The sequence below is a fragment of the Strix aluco genome, chromosome 11 (assembly GCF_031877795.1).
Source record: "Strix aluco isolate bStrAlu1 chromosome 11, bStrAlu1.hap1, whole genome shotgun sequence".
NCBI lineage: Eukaryota > Metazoa > Chordata > Aves > Strigiformes > Strigidae > Strix > Strix aluco.
Window position 1 is genome coordinate 1,070,372 of NC_133941.1, and position 24,945 is coordinate 1,095,316.

The 24,945-nt window shown below is 42.1% G+C and overlaps 1 protein-coding gene across 1 annotated transcript; it reads right to left on the reverse strand.

Annotated features, from left to right (window-relative positions):
- Window positions 1-8,337: 8,337 nt before the first annotated feature.
- On the reverse strand, window positions 8,338-20,533 carry SEC61A1 (SEC61 translocon subunit alpha 1). The gene is made up of 12 exons (XM_074835859.1): window positions 20,419-20,533; window positions 18,936-19,003; window positions 18,211-18,276; window positions 18,032-18,110; window positions 16,991-17,122; window positions 16,095-16,204; window positions 15,725-15,878; window positions 14,733-14,893; window positions 13,882-14,079; window positions 13,294-13,485; window positions 11,631-11,707; window positions 8,338-10,695 (listed from the first exon to the last, which is right to left on the reverse strand). Exons 1-12 carry the CDS (start codon window positions 20,423-20,425, stop codon window positions 10,509-10,511), a joined length of 1,431 nt encoding a protein of 476 aa, XP_074691960.1. The 5' UTR covers window positions 20,426-20,533; the 3' UTR covers window positions 8,338-10,508.
- Between the last annotated feature and the right edge of the window lie 4,412 nt (window positions 20,534-24,945).

Here is a 24,945-nt window from a genome sequence, read left to right on the forward strand (position 1 = left end):
AACTATAATTCCCATTTATTGCTGGCCAATTTTATTGTCAGTCCTTAATACTGCACTCTGTTAACCACATTATAATGAATCTATATTGAAATCTCGCATCCTTTTCCCCCCAGCTAGTTCTTTAAAACAGGAGTTTCTTGTGTATCTGCATTATTATGTCTGGATTTAAGTTCTACTTCAGAGCCACAAGATACAACCTCTTTTTCTGTATGCAGTAGCATGCAATAGCAATATTGATGCTTTTTATTTCCAATATCTTCTTCCCTCCTATTTTAGGGATAAAAGTATTTAATTTCTCTGTCAGCACAAGAATCTTTGCATGCAATGCAATTTCATTTCTAATGTGGGCTGTAGTTTGGATATGACACAGTAAAAGAAATAACAAGTCTTTAATAAATATTACTATTTTCCATATGCTATCTAATTGTACCAAACACCATTTTTCATCGTTAGAAAAGCAGACAGTTTAGCTCAAACAACAACCACAGGAGTTATTTCACTTTTCCTAAGAAACTCAGGGGCTTTCTTCCAGAAACAAGATTCTCTCCACTCTTTAGTTGCCTTCATTTTTTAATTTCTACAAAATTCAGCACCTTTCTCTGCAATAATCTCCATGCAGGACTTAAATGCCACGTGCATTCAAACCTGGTCGACTGTTTCCTGCTAAACTAGAACATGGGAGCAAGTTCCCCATCGGCTTTGAACGTGGCGTAGAGCGAGTTGGCCGAGTCCATCACACCTCGCACCATATTCACACAGACACTTGCATATTCATGTGGTGAGAAAGGAAAAAGGATCTGCAAGTCTGTACTTGCTGCTATTGTAGCTTTCTTCCTCCCAGCCAGCACAACTTGCTGTGCCAGCCTGATGCAGCGCAGCGGCTTCGCAGTGTCACTACAACTGCAAGCTCGCTGCGAGAGGCAGACAGAGATGGATAGCAAGAACCGCCTGATCAATGGACCTTTTGTCCAACCCTTTATCACAAACAATAGGAGCTGCAACAATCTAAAATATATTTAGGTAAATACTGGGAACTAGCAAGCCAACTGCTGCCACAGAGGCCAAAGACAATCCCCCAACACCTGAGAAACATCTTTTCTGGGTCCCAAGTGGTGACTGCCAGGACCCCCAGCCCTGTTTCAGCCTGTCCCTTCTTTTATTACCCCAAACGCTCTCTGGGTCTGAGAGCTGCATGTAGTTTTCCAGACCACTGACCACAGGAGTGATGTGCTCAAGCTCAGTATTAATGTAAAGAACTACAGCAGCAACTTTATTGAATGGCTCCGGCCCCTCTGGACATCTATATCGTACAAGTTGGATACAGGTGATAGGCACCTCAGATTAGAGAGACTGATAACTGTATATTCCTAAAGGGTCCTGTCCTTCCAGATAGATTTTTTTCAGAGGATGAATTTGCTTTGTCCAATCCAGAAGGCAGGATCTTGCCAGGAGTATCTACACATATCATCACTTGTCTTCAGAAACACCAGCCACCCTCCCTCACCCAGAGTCAGAGCAGGGTAACCCCATCCCACCCAGGCTGGGACAGGAGGTAAGCACTTGTCAAATGGCAATTAAAGGCCTGTAGAACATGTCCATAGGAGAAAGTGAGGAAATTAAAAACGTACATCCAGGAATTTCTAAGCCTTTTGGACAGAAATAAAGCAGATCAGTTTTACATAAAGTCAAATGCTCCTGCTGTTGTGGTAAGATGAAAACATATCGTGTGAAGCTCATCTCAGCCTTTAAAAGGTCAACACTGGACAAGCCCACAAAGCTCCTGTGCCCCATCTGACTCGGGAGCAAAGGGCATCAGGCTCTTGTGCCTTCCAGCAGACATCTGTGTGAGCACAGAGCTCTGACACACAGTGAAGAAAGGCCATCTCTGACCTCCGCTGCCCACCTCTCTGGGCATTCATCCTGCTCCTGAAGCCCTTGGGTCTTCCTACCACTTACAGAGGTATTTGAGAAGAATCACATCAGGCTCCTGCCAGAGGGTTTACAAGAGAAAGGCAAAGCCGCCCTGTCAGATCTGCACTTTATTGCTGCAGTAACAGCTCTGCTGGGTAAGGGAACAAAGTAGAGTCTTTCCGGATGACAGAGGTACCCGCTGGGAGGGCACCAGGCTGGGCAATGACGACTGCATGTGCAGGAAAGCACCAGTGTCGTGGGTGAATGCCAGTGGGCAGGGAGAAGAGATGACTTTTTGAGGTCTTCAACCTTTAACATGCTTGTGCTCCGCTCTTACAGACTTACAGGCTGTACAATACCCACATACTTTCTGAAAACAGGGTGGTAGGCTGCACGCTCTAGCTTAAGCTTAGCCTCCCGTACAGGCTTCAGGACTGTGCCTAGCACAGGCAGTTTTGATCTGGTTGGGTCTTCTCAGGCATTTGTGAGACTGATTACACAGGAAACCCAGGGCCAGCAGGATGCTCTCCACCATTCAAGGTAGCAGGTAACTTCAGGAGTGTTACTAGTAACAGAAACACTCAATAGAAGGAGGAGCAAAATCCACAGAAATGATTCATTATAGACTGCACCGCTCTTCTGTGAATGTCCTTCCCCATACAAACGCTTCAGAGCATTTAACAAATCCCGATCTGAGAAAGATGAAATCCAACAGGCAGCCAGAGGGAGATAAACCAGTCGCCAACCACAAGCTGACACAGCAGCCCCGAGGCAGGGACAGAGCGCATTCTTGCACACACTGTCCTGTGCCAATCCCCTCACAACAGCATCTTCCTTTTCCAGCTATCAGGGAACATCGGGCGCAAGTGGAAATTGCCAAGGCACAAACAGATCTCCAGTCAGGTACTGAAATTCCGTCAGTACCTGTCACCCAGAGCCCCGCTCTCCCCCCGCCCAAGCAGAAACCAGAGCACGGCCGAGCTCTCCAGGAGCTGAGAGATGCACCCATTGTTGGGCTGCATGTAGATGAGAGGGCTTCCCTTCCTACCTCTTCTCCACCTCTGTCTCACATTTAAACACTGGAAGATGCTAGATACACCTCAGCTCACATCAGAGCTGTCCTGGTAAACTACAACCACAGGAACAAATTCAGTTCTGTCCTATTTAATCCTTCCTTCCTCCCCTACTGCCCCATCCTCATGGACACAGAGTGCCTTCAACGCTGCTGCAGCACATTATCAGGGGAAAATGTGAGGTGTGGATAGTCTAAGGGTCGCTTCTGCAGAAGGACTGAAGCTCTGACACGAGCAATACCTGTTTCATGCTAGAACCTCCCACCACAGACCTACCTGTGGAACACATGAAAGTAGGGCGCAGGCTTTTACTCAGGTCTTTCAAGTTGTGGGCTGGAGCCCGCACTAAATGATGATCCCTTCTCCTGAGCTCCAGAGGGTGTTTCTACTTCAGTATACTCCTACAAAGCTCCCTGGGCTGTAGCAATGGAACAGCCTTGAGGCAATTTCATTATTTCTCCAATAACACCTTCTAGAACCCCCAACAGCATCAGTCTGTCACCTCTGCTTAGGGAGATGATCCAGATTTGTGTTGATTTTATAGCAATTACTTTTAACAACCAAAAACATAGAGAAATGGTTTTGTCTTCTAGTAAACGTAAAGTGTTAAACTTGATGAATTGCAGGTACTCAAAGCTCTGATCATCACTTAGTAGTCTATGCATAAAGAAAACACTCTCTGGAGAAGTAGAGATATTCTACAAGGATGAACTAACATCAAGGCTGTGATCTCTCAGCAATTCTGTGAGAACAAAGAAAAACATGACCACGCTGGCACAGAGACCACTCAATTCTCTGACCCTCTTTGTGCTACAGGCACGAGCTCACTGCTGACACACTGATTTTGGGATTAAGGACAGAATGAAATGCATTACTTCATTAATTAGCTTCTCATAGTTATGTTTCAAAGACACCTACTTTATACACATAGACATGCAATTTGGATCTGCATTTCAACTTCTACAGAGTTAACATTTCCTTCTGGTGCTTCAAGAACAGGCAACAGCAATGGAAGAGGTAGGTACAGAGATGGCATGGTACAGACACCGTACCTGAGCCAGGTCTCTTGCAGTGACCAGCTGTATGATCAGGGACAAGCCCTGTCCTTCTCCACAGCATTTCTTTTGGATTTTTTTAAAGTCAGACTGTACAATCTTTGGAGCCAAAAATTTCTCTCATGTTGTAATTACAGCCAGTATCCACCAAAATGGGTGCTCTCATACAAACCAAGCAAATCCTGCAATACAAGTAACAGCTGAGAATCCACTTCATAAAAATGGGAACCCTTCTAGCTTATTTGCTCTACAACTAAGACTCTTCTCTTTTCACACAAGATACCCCTGTCACCATTCCAATTTGAAGGATCATGCAAGCTTCCAGCTATCCACTACAAAAGGCAGATACAAGTGTTTAAAGCTAAATAAAAATGACAGCAATGTACCTCAATTGAAGAAAGTTGTGTTAGACCCCCTGGCTTGTGTTACTGTGTTCCATCATTAAATTAGATAAGCCTTATCCCAAATGTTGGCTTGCTTCCACTAGCCTGTACTGCGTAAGAAATAGGAGGCACTGAGATAAAAGGCAGCTCTTTCCTACCTTCCTAAAGAAGTTAAACCTCTCCCCCCCACCTCATAAATCTCTCCTCCTTTCAAGAGTTACTCAAAGCAAAAAGGGCCAGGTTAAAAGAAACGCTCTTCTTATAACTTAAAGATCACCAGTTCAAGCTCCATCTTCAAATGTCTGAGATAAATTAATTCCTTTTCTAAGCACTTTTAATAAATACACTTCCCTATCCTACAAGTTTCTACATCTGCAGAACATGAAGAAAACTTTGTGGAAAGGGAACACCAGGTCAGGCTGGGATACCAAGGTTAAACAAAACATCGATTGCGATAGAACACAGGTATTCTGGGCTTCCTCTTCCTGGGGAGATCTAGCAGGCAACTACCCCTTTGCAATTTTAATCCCTATCCCCATCAGCACAATGTACTCACGATTTGTGGTCAGCAGTCATCAAAATCCTGGAGCTCAGGAGCATTCTTAGATGCACCCGCCTTAAGCACATCACGTCATACCACCACATCCTGGCTTCCTAAGGATGCAGCTCCTCACTGCCCTCCCTGCTGCGGTATTTCTTCCCACCACTCCTCCATGGAGCTGTGGCTCCTCACCACTGGCCCACCAGTTACGCTGGTGTACGGTTATACCAGCTCATTGCAGAAATGACTGCATTTGTGGTCCCGGGGAGCCCTTGCTCTAGATGCATCAGGCACAGTTCTGCAGCCCTTGGGAATCAAGCAGCAGCAGCAATTCCTCGTTCTTGCATTGCCAAAAGATAAAGCTATTTAAACAAAAATAAAATTCACACTTACATAGTGAAGTTAATCATGCAAAATGTTCTCCTCGCTGTTTCCCACTCCCGTATGTCTGGAGCTGCCTTTTTCTTTCATAAAGCTTCACCCCACAGGTATACAGAAGAGACACATCAGAGCTGTAAGAACATCAAATGGCTAAAGACATGCTGAAGATTAAAGTGAATAATACTCATCTCGGATTTCAGATAGCTAATATCCCCCAACAGTGCTCACACCATTTTTGGAACCGTCCACTTCAGCCCCAATACATAAAAAGGGGAATCTGGGATTTTATATGTGCCATGTATCCTGCTTTCCTCTAAAGCAATACAAAATTGTCTGAAAGAGCTTTTTAAGAATTTATATCCTAACTGTTCTTCTGTTTTATTTGTTCTCTCTATTTTAAGCTCTCGGGTATTCATATTGCTGGAAAATTGACTGGCCCAGTCTTCTTGTTCTCCCAAGAAGTATCTCAGAGCAGGCATCCCATCTCTGACCTTGACAGCCCATTCGGTGATGACAAAGTATATCATGGCTGTGCTCATTCAGTCTCTAGCCCCTCTGATACAGCTGCCAAAGGAGGTGCCAATTGTCAGGGTATTTCCTTTCTGCCAAGCGCTGCCAGCTTGGCTAGCGTCACATCAGCAATAGCCAGAGGATTGCTAGAACCTGGCCCACAGAAGAGTTTCAATTTTAGCAGATCCATCCAGTCGCGTATTATAAAACAGCAGCTTAAAGTCTAGCTGACTAATTAGGTCCCCAGCTTAGAATATTGATTTTGGTTTCACATGCTTCTTTTTTTGTCTTCTTTCCAATCTCACAGACTGTCTCGGTCTAGGCTTAGATTGTGTAGCAATATTCAGCAGACTAAGTGGCTGCAACAGCAACTGCCCCTTGACACCTAGCATGCTTGAAAAATATTAGAAAATACTATGCTCTCTAAAAGCAGAAGATGACCATTTTCAGCATTCCAGCTTAGAACAACCTCAATCCTGGCCCCGATTCTAGGAAGTACAAATAAATATTGGCAAACTCTGTTCCCAACTTTTTACGTTGTACAACACCCACCAGCGCAGCAGCAAAAGAAAAGAAAGAACAGGCATTTGGAACAGATTTAATACGCATTTCACTGATCCAAACTGCCTTGAATCGCAGTGTAACATTGCCACCAGGCGGGCAAACGCTCCCCTTTGGTGTGCCAGCATGTGGCCTTCGGGGAGGTTTGGGGAGGCTGGCGGGGCCCAGACCCCCCTCCACAAGCAGGCATTGTTTGAACACCTGCACATCTCCCCGTACAGCTGGGAGGGTGCCAGCACCATCGCTCGCCGCTGGCCACAGTTCAAACCGTGACCTTTTTCGGCAGGAAGCCGGCGAAGGCTGGGGTTTCATGTCAGAAAGCTGGCAGAGGGAGCAGCAAGAGAAAGGGAGACGGCAGGCCGCCCAAGCCGTGTACCAAGGAAAAGAGTTTCAGAAATGTCACTGGTCTCCCTTCCCTGCACGCTCTGTCTGGCAGCGCTCTTCGTTACTGGCGATAACACCCTGCAGCCATCATGTATGTGGAAAGACGCACTCGCGGGGGGAAAGACTCGAACGCCCGTTCAGCACAGAGCGATACATCAGGAAGCAGTTTCCGTGCTCCAGGCAGCAGGGCCTGACTGAGAACCCGGCAGTGCTGTCACACCACTGCAGCAGGCAAACAACAGCTTGCAAAAACCTGCGTGAAACTCCCCAAAGCTGGGATAAAAGGGAAGGCCACCTAAAGCTTATTCTTCCTTGCTGCACGAGGACAATTAGGAAAAGCAGGTACCAGGCCCCTCAGCCTCCTCCTTTACCGACAGCTGGCTGAGAAATCTATTTCACAAATCCCAGTCTGTTTACAATGCAGGGACAGGGTTATCCCCAGAAGTAATCATGGGAGCACAGCCATGAAACATTTCACAGACTAAAGCAACAACCTTTATAGTTGCAGACAAATGGATTTTTTTTTTTTAAAACAAGAAAACCTCAACAACAAACAAAATGTTCAACTAATTAGGAAGAAAAGTCCCTTTGTTTGCCATCTCAAAATTATACAGAGATATGCTCTAGGAATAAGTGAACTAAAATAAACTAGATGGTTTGTAAGGCTTCCTGAGTAACAGTGACAGGGACAAAATTCAAACATCCAGTGCTTAAGTGCTATGGCACAAGTTTTCACATGAAACAACCTACAGTGCAGAAGAAAAGGCTATGCAAAGGACTTTGCACTTGAAACACCACCAGCAGAAGGGATCTCAAGCTTTGCTTTGGTGCTGGTATTCTACCTTGCTGTCTTGTGGATAACTCCTCACACCTACAGTGACTCCAGTTACTTTTGTGATTGTATGTGTGATGACATAATATTCCTCCAGCAACCACAGTTATTATTAACGCAAAGTTCCTGGGGAAAAATAAAACAGCAAGTGAGAAATCAAGCTGTTGTTTAAAACTACTTCACACACAACCAAAATCTTGGCTGAACATCTTGCATCCAGCTTCTAACTATTAGTATATTTCTGTTCAGGAAGAAGGTAAAATTTTTCCTTACTCCAACTGAAGCTTAAAAACTCATAGGGCAAAACAGTATTGGGAGTATCAGCAGCTTTGTGTTTTGCTGTTTCAGTTAATAGCCTGTGACTACTATCACGCTACAAAAAACTGGCACTGTATTTCATATGGAAATACACTTTTTGGGGAATTGATGCACCATTACCTCACTCCCCCACTATTTACTTGGGCAGCGCCTTTTGAATTGCAACTCTTCTAGAACAGGAAAGCCCAGAGGAATGGTTAAGGGTCTGTTCTTTTGGCAACCTATTGTTGAGAGAAGACCTTGGAGCAAATACAACTTGTCTTTATTGTACACTGACACCCTAAACAGCTGTTTTGAGAGGGATCACTTTCAGAGTCTCCTAGGCAGGTAACGTTATTCTACAAGTGTTAGAATTGTAACAGTATTCAAAGCACTGAAAGCCAAGCACTAGCTCCAAAGATGTACTTTATTTCATTATAAAGCAGACTGTTGAGGCATTATTTCTTTTTGTGAACATCCACCGTGTACGACCAGCAGGTCCTGCTTCGAGGACATAGCTGCTTGATAACAGACAAAGGTTTCACCACTAGACAACAAAAATACAGATGCATAGAACAAGTGCTGCTTAGAGACTGGAGAGCTAACAGTCTAAACTGCAGCCGGTTCAAACAGGTATAACCAAAAATAATGTACAGCTCCAGCCCAGCCAGAGCTGCGTGCCCAAAAGTGGAGTCCTTTTATTTCAAACCGAAATTCGTATTGGGCTTCCTGGAAAAACACCACAAAAAAATCCCCAAAGCAGAAGAACCACACCATGCTCCTTCCCTCTCCTTTTAAAGTCACTTTTTAACCATCCCTTATTTCACATCAAAATTGTGCTGTGGCATACTAGTACTTTATCAAAGACAGAAAAATTACTGAACATAGTGTGAAGTAGTAAGTGAATAGTTGGCAGTGAGCACTTTATCCTCACACTTTTGTTCCTTTTACACTTGTGATCCTCACCCCAGGAGTTTCACTTTTATTGAGAGGTATGTCTCATTCCAAATTTGCAGATTTCTCACGCATTTGGTATTTGAGCTCAGTGCATTAACCAGGGTTTCTGGGGGTTATCTGTGCTCCTCGGGTACGTAACAGAGTCCCATCACTCCAAGCAGAAACAGTAATTCATATACTGTCAGCCAACATGCAAAAACGCACAGGAGGCATGTTGATGCTGTGTAGAGAAACATTCCAACATGACAGCTCCTCATTCTGGTTTCCACGTCGTCCAATACTGATTGAGGAAAAGTGTATTGACAAGACTCACACACAAATATCTGCATTTGGTCCTAGGCATCTGATTAGTACTGACAATCAAAATTAAGATGGAAAATTAAGTACTATTCTGGTCCATTAAAGCCTTTTACTGTAACTTCTCCCATTTGAAGGTGTAATCTTCAAAAAAAAAAAAAAAAAAGGAGTCCGAATACCTTCTGAAAAAGTACTTTTCTATGCACTATTCAAGTCACCGAGAGCAGAGGATTGAAAAGCCTCCTACACAAGCAACTTGCAGGAGTTATCTGACAAGGGTCTCGTATCTAGATCTATAGAAACAGACAATTAACATACATTCTTTTCACACTCCCTTGTGATAATGAGACTCAAAGTTCACTAGATATGAGTAGTCAGATAACATCCTGATTGCTACGAGACCAGAATTTATTATCAATGAGAGAAACTTTAGCAAAGAGCACAAGCGGATTTGCATCAAAGCAGCTATAACATCCATTTCTTTCAGCTAGCATCAGAACTAGAAGTACTACCACTAATGGCAACGAAAACTAATTAGAAAGATTTATAAAGCTGCCAGTATGACCAAGTTTCAAAGTTGCAACTCTTAGGCACAGACACTGGCAGAATCTCGACTGACCTGAGTTTTCTGCTTATGGAGGAGGGGTGGTGGGAAAGAACACATTCCTTCCTTATACAGAAACTCGACAACAGTCTCAAGCCAATATTCAACACCTGACAAGGTCTAGCGTAGTAATTACGAGACAAAACGTTTGGAATTAGAGATATCATATGGTAAAAAGAAACAACTGCCTTCCAGATCTGCCACACTGAAAAAAAAAAACAAACACAAAACTGAACGTATTAAACACTTTTTGTGCTTACAACCGTAATTATGGAACTTGAGCATTAGAGGGAGAAACTTTTCTCACCACTACTGCAAAGAAACTGCAAAACAAGATAAATGGAAAAAAATCCCTTCCAAACACTCATTTAACGAACATTTATTAAAACCTGTAAAGGCTTCAGGTATACTAAATTTGAAAGGGGCTTAAAAAATTTTCAAGTCATTGAACTAAATCCAATTCAGAAAGCTGATTCTCCTTACATGTAATTAAAAAACAATTTTATTAAAAAAAATTTTTTGCACATTTTTCCTCATCAATTTATAAAATGCAAACAGTATGCTAGAAAAGTTTCAACATAAGGGAATGCGCTTTGGAAACATTATTAAAATATGTGATCCTATAGAATGACATTATCAAGTTTATGTTACTTCTTTTCACCTGACTGGCTATATTTTGAGAGTGTTCCTCCCCTCTTTCCTGGGTCCATGAGAAGCTAGGTTTAGAAAAGAAGAGCTCCCATACTGCCAACTTCACTCTGTTCCTTTACAAAAATTTCAAAGTACTGATAAATGATAGTGACAGCAAGCAAAATTCCAGTTCCAGACCCAATTGCCCCAAGGAAGTCTGCCAACACAGAGAGGGCACCAATACAGAGACCACCAAATGCAGCAGCTGTAGGGATGTACCTGTAAAACACAAAACGAGCATAGAAAAGGTGCCATTAGTTTGCTCAGGATATTATCAAATACACCGGGGTTAGTGGTATAGGGGATCTATGGCAAAATATCTAAATCAGAGACGAGTTTGTTTCTAGAAAACCAATCCCACTGAAAATAGAAAGAACACTACCAAGATAATCTAACTAGGTGGTCAAAAAAACAAGAATGAAATTACATGAATGGGAAAAAAGTCAATGGCAGAATACTCTCTTCTCTCATGGGTCTACAATCCAAGATAAGGAACATGCAATAGTACCAGAATACGAGGTAAGGAAATAAAAAGCTCAACCTCACTAGGGTGAAAAAAATGCTAAGCTAAGAAGAGAAAGTATTACAATCTACCATGCAATTAAGCACAAACATTAAGCTTATGGTTACTAGCTCTTCAAGTCATTTGGAGATAACTGAAATCTAAAGTTATAACATTTCTGTAACATGAAGGGTGCACAGGTCCTACCCTGCAACTAGAAAACCTAGAGACCAAGCCCTGCCTACCTCTGCACCTAGTAGATTTAGCTAACTACTTGTCTTAGAAGGTCTACATGAAAACAGTACTCAAGACATTACACATTAAAAATTACAGTAAAAAAAAATACTTCTGCATCAGTTCGAAGTAGAAAGTACACTCAAATACTAAATTTTAGCTATCCTATAAGAAGTATAAAAATGAAAGATCTAACAGAAAAACACAAGCCCCAGAATTTAAGGCACTCTCTCTAATTTTAAGGCAAGAATATGCTGTACTGTAAAAGTCTTCCATTAATGAGACAATATCTGTCTCACGCATTTAACATTAAAGCCAAAAGAATATCTGTGTTCTAGAAAATGGAAGTCAAAACAAAATTTACCACGTGTTTCCTCGTCACACTTTGCATAAATAGCCTGCGAAACATGTAGCTCACCTGTTTAGTTCATGTACCATTGAAGTTTCTCTGTGGCCTCGCATTACCATTTGTTGTTCTTTCAACTGTTTGGCAACCTGTATTGAATCAAGGAATGGAGCAAGTAAGTTTAGGGTCATTTGTCAAGGCCACTGAACTTAGTACTAGGGGAAAACAGAAGCCATTTCAGCAAATAGTGGTGTGTTTGGTTTTTTTGGTATTGTTTTTTGGGGTTTTGTTTTTCACATTATTCATCTGAGTTTCAAATATCCAGTATTTTAACTTCAAATAGATTGCAGTCACAGGCGCTTTTCCACACTGTCAATTACATGAAGCTTTTTGGATAATTCTAGTCCTATTGTGAAAAGGAAAATCTGGAAGTTGGTGGGCTCTCCTGCACGTAATTCAATTCCTGTTTTGCCACCTACCCTTCTCCTGGTTAGGATTTAGTAGATGTTAGCAAAACCATCCTATGAACCATCCGCTCCATTTCAGTTTCCCACATTCAGCTGAGCTAAGCACTTATTTGTGGGGCCAGATTAGAAGCTGTATGACTTAGAAAGAATCCCTTCTTGGAACATTATTCTTAAATTGGATTTCTGCAATTGTACAGGATTACAATAGAGCCCTGCAAGCATTTTACTAACAACTGAGGCAAACTGAAACTCCAGCAGGGGAACTTCTGAAGGTGCTTGTCACTGAATCTAATGTACTAAGAAAACACACTTTCAGATGATTAAGCCACCAGTTTTCCACTATAGGGCAAACATCAATTTCTATTTCTGACCTTGTTTACATGAACTTTATTCAGTATTGGGAAAGGATATTAAAGCATTAAAAGCTGTATGTTGGTTTATAGTGAAATAAAAATCTGGCTATACATGGCTGGGAATGCCTCCCTGCACGCCTGACGACAGCCAGCCAGATGCAAGTCCAAAACAAGAGAGTGCTCACGCTGCTACAGTAACTGTGCAGCTATTACATATTTGTTAAAGAATGGATGAAACCATTCCATATGGCTGCCAAACTTTATTTCCTACCCAAAACCACACAATACAAACACACCACGATGACAACTATTTTCCATCTTGTTTTCCAATTCCAATTTCAGAGTGATACAGTTGCCGAATATCAAATATCCTGTAGCAAATGCAAATTTTGAGAAGCTAGGCTCAGCTACATTAATGCACTGCACTATATTCTCTGTTATCATGCTCTCAAGTTAAAAATAACAACCTCTAGTTAATCTTCCCCAAAAAGTAGTTAAGAACTCTCTATGCCAGCCATGGGTATTCAAGCTTTATCTGTAAGTTCTTAAGTGGCAACTACCTTGCACACGGTACATCTGACATTTGGCACTGGAAGAGTTTCTACCTTTCCTGCCCTCACACTGATCAGATGTTACGTAGCAATGTTCAAAGTTTCCTAACGCAAATGAAAGCAACTATGAGTTGTGTTTGTTGTTGTTTCTGAAAAAGCAGTAAACAGGGGAAAAAATTAGCCCCATTCTGCCCTCATCCTCCTCACTTACAAAAAAGACATAGTCACTGTTTACACAAATGATAAATATAACCAACAAGTTTACCACCGTAACAGCTATTTCAGAAGAAAGTCAGTCTTACTCTTACAACAACCCATCTGTTTTCATCACGTAAGCTTACAGGATTTATCATTTTAAACTTACATCTTTGGCAGAGGAGCCAGAGACTTCAATCCATGTCTTGGAGAAGAAAGCACAGGAGCCCAACATAAATACAATATAAACTACTGCGTGTACAGGGTCTTCTAACACTGAAGAAAAGGACTCTGGAGGTGACAGATAATAACAAAGTCCACCAACAGGATAAGCACGAGCAGGGCCTCCAGATGACGTGTCCTAGAAGGAGGAAGCAAGCAGTCAGCAACTTTCTCACTATTCCTTAGCCCTTCAGCTAAGCCTGGGTTTGTATCACCTTCATGTCACTCTGTATCATTACCACTACAGCAGCACACAAAGATTCCCCTTTCCTATCACAAGCAGTTTCTAAAGTGGAAATGGAATACAGTAAGGAACATCAAAATACCTAGGACAAAGAACAGCCCAAGATAAAAGGTACATGGAGACCTAACATCTACGCTCATCACAGCAGGTCTCCTGCTTTACCATTAATTTAAACAGATTACTAATTCAGCAGTTTCAGTGTGCATGAATATTCAGAGAGACCACCTCTTCAATTATGCACTTTAATGGTGCTCTTATAAAGCTCTATGCAAGATTAGAAGAAATACTCACAGACCAGGTGCCCAGCAGGCTAACCAGTAAGTTGCCACTGAAGCGAGCAGAAAGCATCTGGGAGATGACGTACAAGTTTGACACCAGGGCAGACTGAAGAATAATGGGAATGTTGGAAGTATAGAACAGCTTGATAGGGTAGGTGTTGTACTGGCCACGGTAGCGAGCAGATTTGATAGGAAGATCCACTCTGAAGCCCTGAAAAGTTTTCAAAAGAAAGTCCCCCATTATATCTGGACATGAAACCATATCACAGGTCATAAATTGCAAGTGCAAGGCCTCGACAGCAACAGAAAAAAACCTGCAGTCATTTTGTATAAGTACACACACTCTACCCAGAGGGCTATCCATGCAAACACTTCTGCAAAGGGCCTGGAAGCCTGCAGGGCTGTCTAAACACACACATGTAAGAAAGCATGAAAGACACAGACTCAGAAGAAACTGGAAGTTTCAAGAAGACTGAATATAGCATCCAGGGAAAGAAACATTAAACCCTTCTATATTCTTCTGCAGTTTGCTGCAACAAACAGCAAGAGACACACAGGCTTCAAGACTCCAAAGTATCTTCCAGCAAAAAGCAACAGCATTTGAGTTAGGCAGTATTACATGTACACATTCATCTGGGTTTTTTTTCAGAGACCAGAGTAGGTCTCAAGTCTTTTGGGCAGCTACAGTAAGCGTGAAAACTGATTAAGCAAAGCTAGTGTTAAATGAACATCCAGATGGTGCATGTACAAAAACGAATCTTCTGAAGGCACTAGAAAGTGAAAATATAACTTCCTGTAGAAGGAAGCAGATTACAGATCGACTTCCATACAAACAATTTTACAATCCTCTGTATTCCAACTGACCTGGAAATAAATTACAATAGCAAAGACAAAGATGGTGGCAATCAGATTCATAAGGTTGGGGAGATTCTGACGGTAAAAGGCCTCACGAAGAGCTCTGACTTTGTCTGTACGAGTAGCCAGAAGATGGAACAGCGCAATGATGGCTCCCTCAAATTCCATGCCTGGGAAAGGAAAAGAAAAACCAAGTTAGGTGTGCTGTGATTATCTCCAAACTTCAGTGCTTTGTCCCATTAGGCACACTTCTGAACTACGGGATTCAAAATGGGATTTCTCCAAGTCTTCTGCATCTTGAGCACGCTCTCAGACTTTTACTACTGTCATCTTGCATATCAGCTATGTTATTGCTAAGATTTTTTATTTTTTTTAAATCCCCCTGTAGTGGCCCAAAAACTAAATCATAACCCAACAATCAAATGGGCTAACTTTAATGGTCTCTAGAAACACTGACATTCACCAAGTTCTTTCCTCCTTTCCTCTTCTGAAAAAAAATTTAAAAATGAGGGAGGCAGCATCCTTTCTAGTTTTATTCATGGTGAGACATTAGTTATTGTTTGCATGACAGCAGATGAGATAACCTGACTTACGTTTTCTATTATACAGCACCAACCAAGATCACCTCCTGTCAGGTTTGGAGAATAAAGTCTTTGGGACAAAGATTTAGAAATACAAGGAGCAGAAAGAAACAGATGGTATTTGTCAGTAAACTGGGCAGCAACCATAACACAATGGCAGTCTACCATCAAGTTCTAACGGACTGTAGGGAATTCAAATTCAGGAAATATTTTTGAGATACTACAAAACTAAAAAGAAATGTCTTTGTACTTGCACCTTGCATAGGAGCACTTGCTGCATTAGCAAGATTCAGTACGTGGCAACTACACAGCCAAGATACTTGTAACAGCTATGGCCGCTGAAATTAACATACTGCCAAAAAAAGATTTTGCCTTTTTGTACAAAATTTTTGTACAGAAAATGGGACTAAGCCATATTACCTCGTCCTGTGTTCACCGTGGTGGGGCTGAATGCTTTCCACACAATAGTCTCACAGATATTGGTAGCAATGAAGAGAGAGATGCCAGAACCGAGACCATATCCTTTCTGTAGGAGCTCATCCAAGAGCAGAACTATCAATCCAGCAACAAAGAGCTAGAATAAGAGAAGAAATACAGCCTTAACCCCATCCCTTTTTAATTTTTGTTAAAATAACACTTGCATTAAGAGATAAGGAAAGACTATATTTACGTCTATCTGAGGAAGCAGGCACACTTTGATCTTTTTTCTCTGCATGTGGGGCAGGCAGTCCACAAGGCTGATTTTTTGACCCTTTCAGAGGGAGAGTAAGTAGAGAGAACGAGAAATTACCTGAATTGTGATAAGCAAGCAGATACCAGCACCCATCTCAGATGGGTCGCCATACATTCCAGTCATTACATAGACGATGGACTGTCCAATGGTAATGATCATTCCAAACACTGTAGAATAAAAAGAAAAAAGTATATATTTGTTCTGGAGATTTATGTCAGTGACAATTGGAGATATACAAATCACTTATTTGCAGAGAAAGTTGGGAAGGAATACATAAGTCACAGGACATTTAAATTCAAGGGCAAGTTAAGTTTTTTGTCTGAAATACACATAGATACTTCAGAAACAAATACACTTAGAAGCAAGTGGCTTTGGTTACTGAAGATTGCTTTAGATACTGAAAACTCTGAGGGTGCTAAGGTATTACCTTAGCAATTTATGATTTTTTTTTTCCAGTAAACAGATTGGTAGTGTGGTACAGCATCACAGAGCTAAAGAATACTCAAATTTTTCTGAAAGTCATTTATCAACTAAGCACAGAGGTCTCTTATTGCTGAGAAAGAACCATGCTTGAAACTGCAAAGTAAAAACAACTACAACAAATAATTTGAATCAATATGAACTTTTTTAGGTTAACAATGACCAACACCATTCAAAGGCTGGGTCCCCACAGTCTATGTACTGCCCAGTTTATCCAGTGAGATTACAACAGCAATGTCAACTGGACAGACACTTTTCCTTTTCAAACCTTCCTGAAGCTTAACAGCTATCCAGTCAGAGAACAGCCGCTCAGAGACTGATGAAACCCAAAAATCTGTAGCACAGCATGAACACGTAGCATGAGAGAAACCCGTATATCCAATTCCAACATTCATCACATGGTAAGTTTACACCTTCTATCATTAGGGTTAGATATTTTAAAACATCAGTCTTCAATACCGGCTGTTACTCACATTTCTGTGCTCCATTGAAAAGAGCTCTGTCCTTTGGGGTGTCACCAACTTCAATTATCTTGGCACCTGCCAAGAGCTGCATGATGAGCCCAGAAGTGACAATAGGTGAAATGCCCAGCTCCATCAACGTACCTGCCAGACACAACAATGAAAGGAAGTAATGGGGTGTAGCATACCCAGGCACTTTTGAAGTTCAAAATTTGCTTTTTCCACCCTTTACATCATGATGGAGAAGATATAAAACACCAAGCCTCCATAAATGTAAAAGGTTTCAATGATAACAGAAGCAGTCTGATAAGGAATGCAGTACTCCTCAGTACTTTAAAAACTATGTTTGCTGGAAGAGACTTTTGCTGTCAGGAACAGATTTACTCAGCATAAAACAAGGTAGGAATTTGCCTTCTGCCTTTGATAATCAGTCACTTTATTATTTATAATTTTAAATAGGAAAACCCAAACTTTTTTCAGGAGTGCACCAAGTTGCATGCATGCATATATGCACATCTCATCAGGATATAAACTGACAGACAGCCCAAACGATACGTAACGACAAAGTGAATTCAGGAAACTGTCACCATTTTTAATTCATACCTGTATTAGAAAGCCTCTAGAAACTGAAATTCATACAACTATCATGAATTTCAATCTTCTGTGAGACAGACTTAAAGATGTCACCCAGAAAACCACAACACTTGTACAATATGGTTTGAAACACAAATCAAAAAGCTTGAAATATATACGGAAGATTGCAACAGCAGTGATGCAGGTAATTAGGAACTGTCTCTTCCCTAATCCTTTTCTCTCCAAAATGCTCCTTGGGTTTTGTACATAATAGATTGCACACAGCCAGCCATAAACTCATTTTGTCCACAAAGTTGTGCCTTTCCCAATGCCACACTGGTTTATGATTTTACATAATATATAAAATGACTTTTCCCTAATTCAGTTTTTATCTGCATTAAAACAGAGTGCAAGGTAAGAACGAGTCCAAAACCATTTCGATTCAAGCTAAAGAAATGCCCTCCTGAAAGCTGACCATACCTCTATTTGATGCCAAAATCACTCTCATCCAGTAGAAAGGATCTGCTGAGTCTGATGACATGATACCAAATAAGGGAATCTGCATTTCCAACCAACAGAGGAAAGCAGAATTAAATTAGACTTCAAAACATCCTTTAAACATTTCAGCTCTTCCTTACAAACAAGAGAAAGAAACATACCTGGCAGCATACTAAGAAGATGAAGAGTGTGATAGCTGTCCATAGTACCTTTTCTTTAAATTGAATCTAAAGGAAAAAAACAAAACCAAAAACCAACAACCAAAGGTGATAAAGCTGTCAAGGAAACAAGATCTAGCCAATCAGGCAAACTTTCATAGTAGCTAAAGCACACATGATTTTCTTGTGAAAGGACAAAGTATAGGACATCCTAAAGAAAATAACTTGCTGTTCATCCCTTTTATACTACATAAGGCCAAGGAAAATTACAAAGCTTTATTGAAAGTTTAATCCAAATAAAGATGTTTATGCCGATGGAAGGTAATTCTAGTACTTTCAGAGAAATGAGTCTTACATTTTCATAAGAAAGAGCTTCTGGTGAGAAAAAAATAATAATACAGAGAAGCTTACCTTAGCAAATAATCTTAGATTAGAACTTAAGAAGCAAAGATTTTCAAGGTGCTGTTTTAAACTACTCCAGTGTACACTCCAATAGGTACTGCTTTCAACATCTCACCACTCACTGCTATGGCACAACTGCATCTGCACAACTGCACTCACCAGCAAATACATCCTTGTACAACCGTATGTACTAGACAAGCACACCACTAAAAACAACCGTGCCTAAAGCTGCCATTCTCCCAACAGGAAAAAAACCACACAAATCCCACAAATGCAAACTAAGCTGTAAACATTTTATATTACACAAGAAAATTTTAATAACTTACCTTCCGTTCTGGCTTTTGGATTTCAGGCAAGATAACACAGAAGGGCTTGATTACTTCAAGAAATTTTACTGTATGAAAATTAGTTAAAAGACAAAGTGAGCACACAGATACAAAGAACATGAGAAAAGCTCAAGTAAAGTTGAATTTGGTCATATACTTTATATATTAAAAGTCTCAGTTAAGGATAAAGATTTGTTGTGGTGGGTTTTTTTAAAATTAAATTCTTATCTGTTCTAAACATACAGAGATTCAGCTAGTATGGTGTAAGTACAGTATGGACTGAGAACAGAAGAAAAAAAGAGTCATGAATTTTCCCATTTTACCAAGTAGGTTGACAGTACAAAAATAAAAACCCAAACATGGCATTGTTTTGCACGAGTTTACCGATACCCTTGAACTTCTATTTCAAAATAGCTTCTCCCCTAGCCCGAGAAATATAGTGCCCAAGATAGCTTTAAATCAGGTGTTACTTATGGGCCATACAGCTTAAGAATTCCTACACATTGTTCCTAAGCAACAATTCAAGTTGCTTTAGAGGACATCTCCCGCAAAGGCCATAACCTTAGATCAGAAAAGTTGCAGTCTTAGAATAAGCATAGAAAAGAAGAGGGTATCTGCAGAGTCACAAGTTTTCCAATGAGCAGAGAGATCTGGTTTTGAACAGAGTTAACACTAAACTTCTCAAGTCAAATCTAAGCCTGCACATGTATTTTGGACTGATTTGAACTAAAAAGCATACGATGATCCAGAAAAACTGAAACTACTGGTGGCTTCCCACTTCTCTGTGGAAGGCAGCAACTTCACTGTCAATTTTGTCACCCTTTAAGAGCAGCCCATAAAAATGATTTACTTAATGTCAAACGATTAATTGCCTGAAAAGTTACACTAGATTGTGGTTTTAAACTTAAAGCAAATCGTGATTCTCCTACATCTACAATAATACACCAACTGACTCAGATGCTTTTCAAGCAGCTCTTCCTCGAGGGAGCAGACTGTGAGGACTTCCATTCACTCGGATAACTTCTAGACTGCAGATCATCGTTTATAGTTTACTCCGACAGTGTAACCGAAAGCGTCACGACCGATCACCAACTTGACAGCCCGTCTCTCCCCGCCTCGGTACCGCACCAGGCACACCCGAGCCTGGGATGGCAGGGCCTCAGAGCCTGCCAGGCGGAGCGGCCCGGCCACCGGGCAGCACAGAGCAAGTTCCCTTCCCTAGGGAGATCTGCTAGAACCAGGAAATGGGTCTTTCACCACCAGAGATTAAGAAAAAAAAAAAAAAAAAAAAAATCCAGAGAGAGCCTCTAACCGGAGGGAACGGGGGGAAGGGGCCGCCGCGCCGCCTGCGAGGCCCGTCCCGAGGTGCCTGTGAAAGGGGAGCCGGTGGCCGGGCCGCGGCTCCTCGGACATCACGCACGCCGCGGTGACCCCGCTCCCCTCCCCTCCCGCCGCCGCCCGGCCCGGGCGCCCCGGTACTCACTGCCCATGGCGGCCGCCGGACGGGAGCACGGAGCGAGCCGCGGCGGCAGCGGCCTCGGAGAGACACGTCAGGGCTCGGTCCCGGCCGCCCCCTTCCGCTTCCTGCCACGCGCCGCGCTCGCCGGGCGCCGCCGCCACTGCGCAGGCGCCGCCTCCCGCGCCGGCCCACAGCAGCCGCGGCGGCAAAGCGCCTACAGCTCCCGTCATGCACCGTGCGAGCCACACCCTCCGAGGTGGCGCGGAGGGTCTCTGATGCTTATTGGCTCCCCGCCGGTCTAGGCAACCAATCAGATGGCGAGGCGCCGCGCGGCTTGCTGGGAGTTGTAGTCTTGGTCGCCCTGGCCGCCATCTTAACGAGGTGTGGGACTGGTACCTGAGACCCGTGGTGAGGTGTTGCGTTCGTAGGTTATTTTGAAGAACGCATGTTTTAGCTATCAGAAATCATAACGTGGGTTTAAGAGATTTCGACAGATCAATACATAAGAAATCACTTAAAATTTATTTTCTGCTCTGTGTTTTTATAGTGGAATGTTTTAGGCCCTTCTCTGCAGTAAGAAACTCTCCGTACCTCACACGCAAAATGGCAGCCGGTGGTGTCACACAGTTTAACCCACCCAGAACGAGCTGGACTTCTAATAAAATACGAAACATTGGTGAAAATGTGAAACATTGTGCCGCGTGTGAAAGAAGTCGTGGTACATCAACATGTCACCGGATTGCCCAGGAGCACCAAGTGAAATGTGCTCACATTGATGTATTGCTGAAGGTGTATCTTTCTGAGAGTCACATAATGTCCTGTGCGCTTTCCAGGCCTTTACAGAGGGAGTTATCGCCAGTCTGAAAACAAAAGGTAAGCAGAAGTTAAAGGAAAGAGAAAAGCAAATAGAGGTGTTAATACAAAGCAATTAGAGCCAGTGTCTAGGCTCTATGAAACCCACAATGGCTTCCACAAATCTCCCTGTTATTCTCTAGGGACTTAAGTATGCTTTGTTTGATTATTTGATCCCTACTTTTCTGAGATTAACTTTAAAAGACTAGTCCTAATTCCCATTTCCTGTTTTTTTTCTTTTTGAATTTTTAAATTTTACTAGTGGGCAGTATACTTGCCCTTCAGGCTTCTGAAACCGTGCATCTCCTCTAGGAGTTACTGAAGACATCTACCAATGGATCTGAGCATGTTTTAGTCCTTGTCCAGAGCAGCTTATTTCAAAACAACCAGCTTATCAAAACTGGTTTTAACTCACCCATTTCTAATTAGAGATAAATCAACTGCTTTCCAAATGACATGCTGTCTTGCAGAGTTGATTTGATAAGATCGTCTTGACTTACTAATGTAGGCACTGTGCCTCGTTTACCGGAGCCAATAGGTTGAAAAGAAGGAGAACTAGCAGTGGTTTTGTGGAAGTCTGGGCAAGGAAGCAACAGCAGTGATCCAGGGGATCAATGGTAGAAGCATGCAATGAAATGCCAGAATTTGCTGAATTTATTAAAATAAGGCAAACTATCGTGAGAGGTGCTGATAACATCACTATGCCAGATCAGTGCTATGTTAGAAAGCGTAACATGGCTTTATCATTATCTAAATGGCTCATCTGCTTTTAGCCCTTTAGAAGTCAGGTGTCTGGGTAGTTGTCTAGACTTTGTGGTCAATGGAGATACAAGTGGACACCTCTGGAGAAATACTTACCCTACCTATTTTACACATCTGTTTTCAAATTCGATGAATCATCCTCCAGAGCTATCTATCTCTATTGATTATAGAGGGAACTAAGGTGACCACTTCAGATGAGATACTTGTATTTTAGACATCTGATGTTAGAAGAGGTGAATTCCAGCCATGAAGACTAAAGGTGTCTTCTCAAAGGTGTTATCTCTGAATCAAGCTCAGGCATTTTTGAAAGAGGCTGAGGGGAATCTTTTCAATCTGCTGTTCCTATTGTAATTCCTCTTTTGGCAAATAGATAACGTCAATCTTCTAGGGTCTTGGTCTATTTCCCCTCCACAATGATAAGTCTATCCTTAAAAATTGGCTTTTGGGATACAGTCACACATGCTTTTTGTGCTAGTAGCCTTTATCTGTGCCATAAGAATAAGTAAAAATATTTAGTAGACTTATTCTTTGCACGTGTCAGACTTCTTGGGTTCCTGTTTTGGGTTTTTTTTTAATTATTTTAGACAATAAGATAATTTGGTTTCCTACTGTAAAAAGATGAACCTTATAATTACATAGAATTACCTACTTAGACATGGAAGCTGAAAACTCATTAGTTTTTCCTTACAACTCTGTTTTGTCCATTCTGAGCCTGAACAACTTCACATTTGGGGTAAAGAGGGTACAGTTCTGCAGCTGAAATTCGCCACTGAAGTTCAGTACTAGGTAGAAAAAAAATGGTTGATGAAAACTAGCTTTCTTAGAAACTTACAGTGAAAAAAGAACCTGTTTTGCCAACTGAAGTAAAAAAAATAGCGAGAGAGAAGCCAAGTTCTGCTCCTTTGCATAATCAGCTGTCATTCTGCAGAACAAGAGAGCAAAAGAAACTGAAGAGGCTGTTATTGGGGAATTATTACAGTAAAACCATGTGAGACACTGGGTCAAATTTTGGCCTCATGTGACTCTCTGACTTTGACAGTTTATCCTGGTGAACTATTTTGGCAGCCAATTGCAGACTGAGTGACAAAAAAGAAATTTGATACACCAGGGCTGATTTTTACACTGTGTTTGGGAAGCACCTGCTACCACAGAGAACTCAGTTTAGAGCGGTGCCAGTTGGTACAACTGGAATGATGGTGATGATGAGGTAGCATGTAATCAATAAACTGCTCTTTAGAGAACAGCAACATCTGAGAAGCAGACATAGACTTTAAACAGCTTGTTCTTTTCATGTTTTGCTATTCTTCTTTGAACCAAATCCGTCCCTCTTATATAACCAAGCTAATCCTGCTTCGGAAATAGTGTAATTTAGGACCATTAGAAACATCAATATTCACTTACTGGCTCTGAAGTTTGTTAGCCAGTGTGTTCCACTGTTTCACACAGTGCAAATCCTTGGCATTTACTGCAAAATTATAGATCTCAATATACCTCTGTTGCATTAGTACAAAGTTGACATTTAATTACTGCTTTTGAAATCGGGCTTCACTCTGTGGTGACTGACTACAGACGCTGGACCCAGTCATGCTGAATTGTACCCTGATGCCAACAACAAAGACTATATGATTGCTTCAATAGCCAGAAGGAAAAGGCAGAAAATAGGGGACGGGAGTAGAAAGGGGGAGAGAAGCACAGATGAATTTTTCACTGCCTCCAAATGGTTCCTTGTAGTCCTAGTGGCATTGCTTGCAGAAACTGGCTACAGTCTCTATTTGGAGAGATCACATTTCCCACGTCTGTGACATGTTCACACTCTGTTCCCACACCAGTACATTTTATCAGTGTGTCAAAGCTTGCATGTTGCATTGAATAAAGGCCTTTTTTCACCAAGGAGGATAAAGGAGGCACTCTAGCTGTTGTTACACCGGGTCTCCCAGCATCTGTGGGCTGAGATCGCTAGAGGGCATTACAAATCCATTCGTTTGTACACGCGTGTGTAAGTACACACACGCACACGAACGTTCGCCTTCCAAAACAGGGCTAGGGACTATTTGTAGCGTTGTACTGCGAGAGGGGTCCTGTGACAGCAATAGCCCTTTGTGCGCTGGGTCTGTTTAACAGCAATACTCACCTGCAGTCTGTGATTTCTGATGTACAAACTCTGCCAGTAGTAGGCTGGCTAACCACAAGGTGGAAGAACTGCTTTACTTACGATGCCATCTCAGCTTGCATGAAATGTGCACAACTGTGCAGGCAAGTTTTATTGCTATCATTATTGAATTGTTATAGTGCATCAATGCCCAAGGGTCCCATTCAGGACCAGAAGTCCTTGTGCTAAGTGTAATATAGATACAGTCCGCAGTCCTGCAAGGAGATTCCTGCAGCTGGATCCCAGTGCCCTGCACAGTGCACAGGTCTGCCATACTTCAGGAGATCACTGTGATCTCTCTCTGCAGAGCCTAGCTATTACTGTTAGAGACCCTTCCCTTCAGCGAGGCTCCCCGAAGAGGCTGGCGCTTGGGGAGCTCCATGCAACCCTGATCAGATGTAGCAGCTGCATCTCCAATGCTCTGACAGAGCGTTCCAGGGCAAGGACAACCGTTGTCACTTCCCCTTTGTCTAGCACCCCATGCTGTCTCTCGAGCTGTGTGACTGTTGCCTGTCAGATGTCCTTACCCATTTATCTATCCAGCTAGATGGGCTCTAGAGGCGGTAGCGTGCATGAAACAATTCAGGTCACAAGTGGAAGCTCATGGTCTGAATGGCAGGTGAGCATGGATGTAAGGATGACCTTCAGGGAACCCTGAGTAGATAACATTTCTAAAACAAATTGTTTACTGCAAAGAGACTTGACTGCTAGCTCCTTTAAGGCCAACAGCCAAGCTCCATTGGTTTCAACAGAGCTAGAGTTTCCCTTGCAGTCTGTACTCAGGAGAT

Coding starts and splice junctions, on each gene's coding strand:
- SEC61A1 (XM_074835859.1), bottom strand. Junction 14,080..14,732: donor CTATTGTAATTTATTTCCAG/GTCAGTTGGAAT, acceptor AAAACTTTTCAG/GGCTTCAGAGTGGATCTTCC. Junction 11,708..13,293: donor CTGGCTCCTCTGCCAAAGAT/GTAAGTTTAAAA, acceptor GATTCAATACAG/GTTGCCAAACAGTTGAAAGA.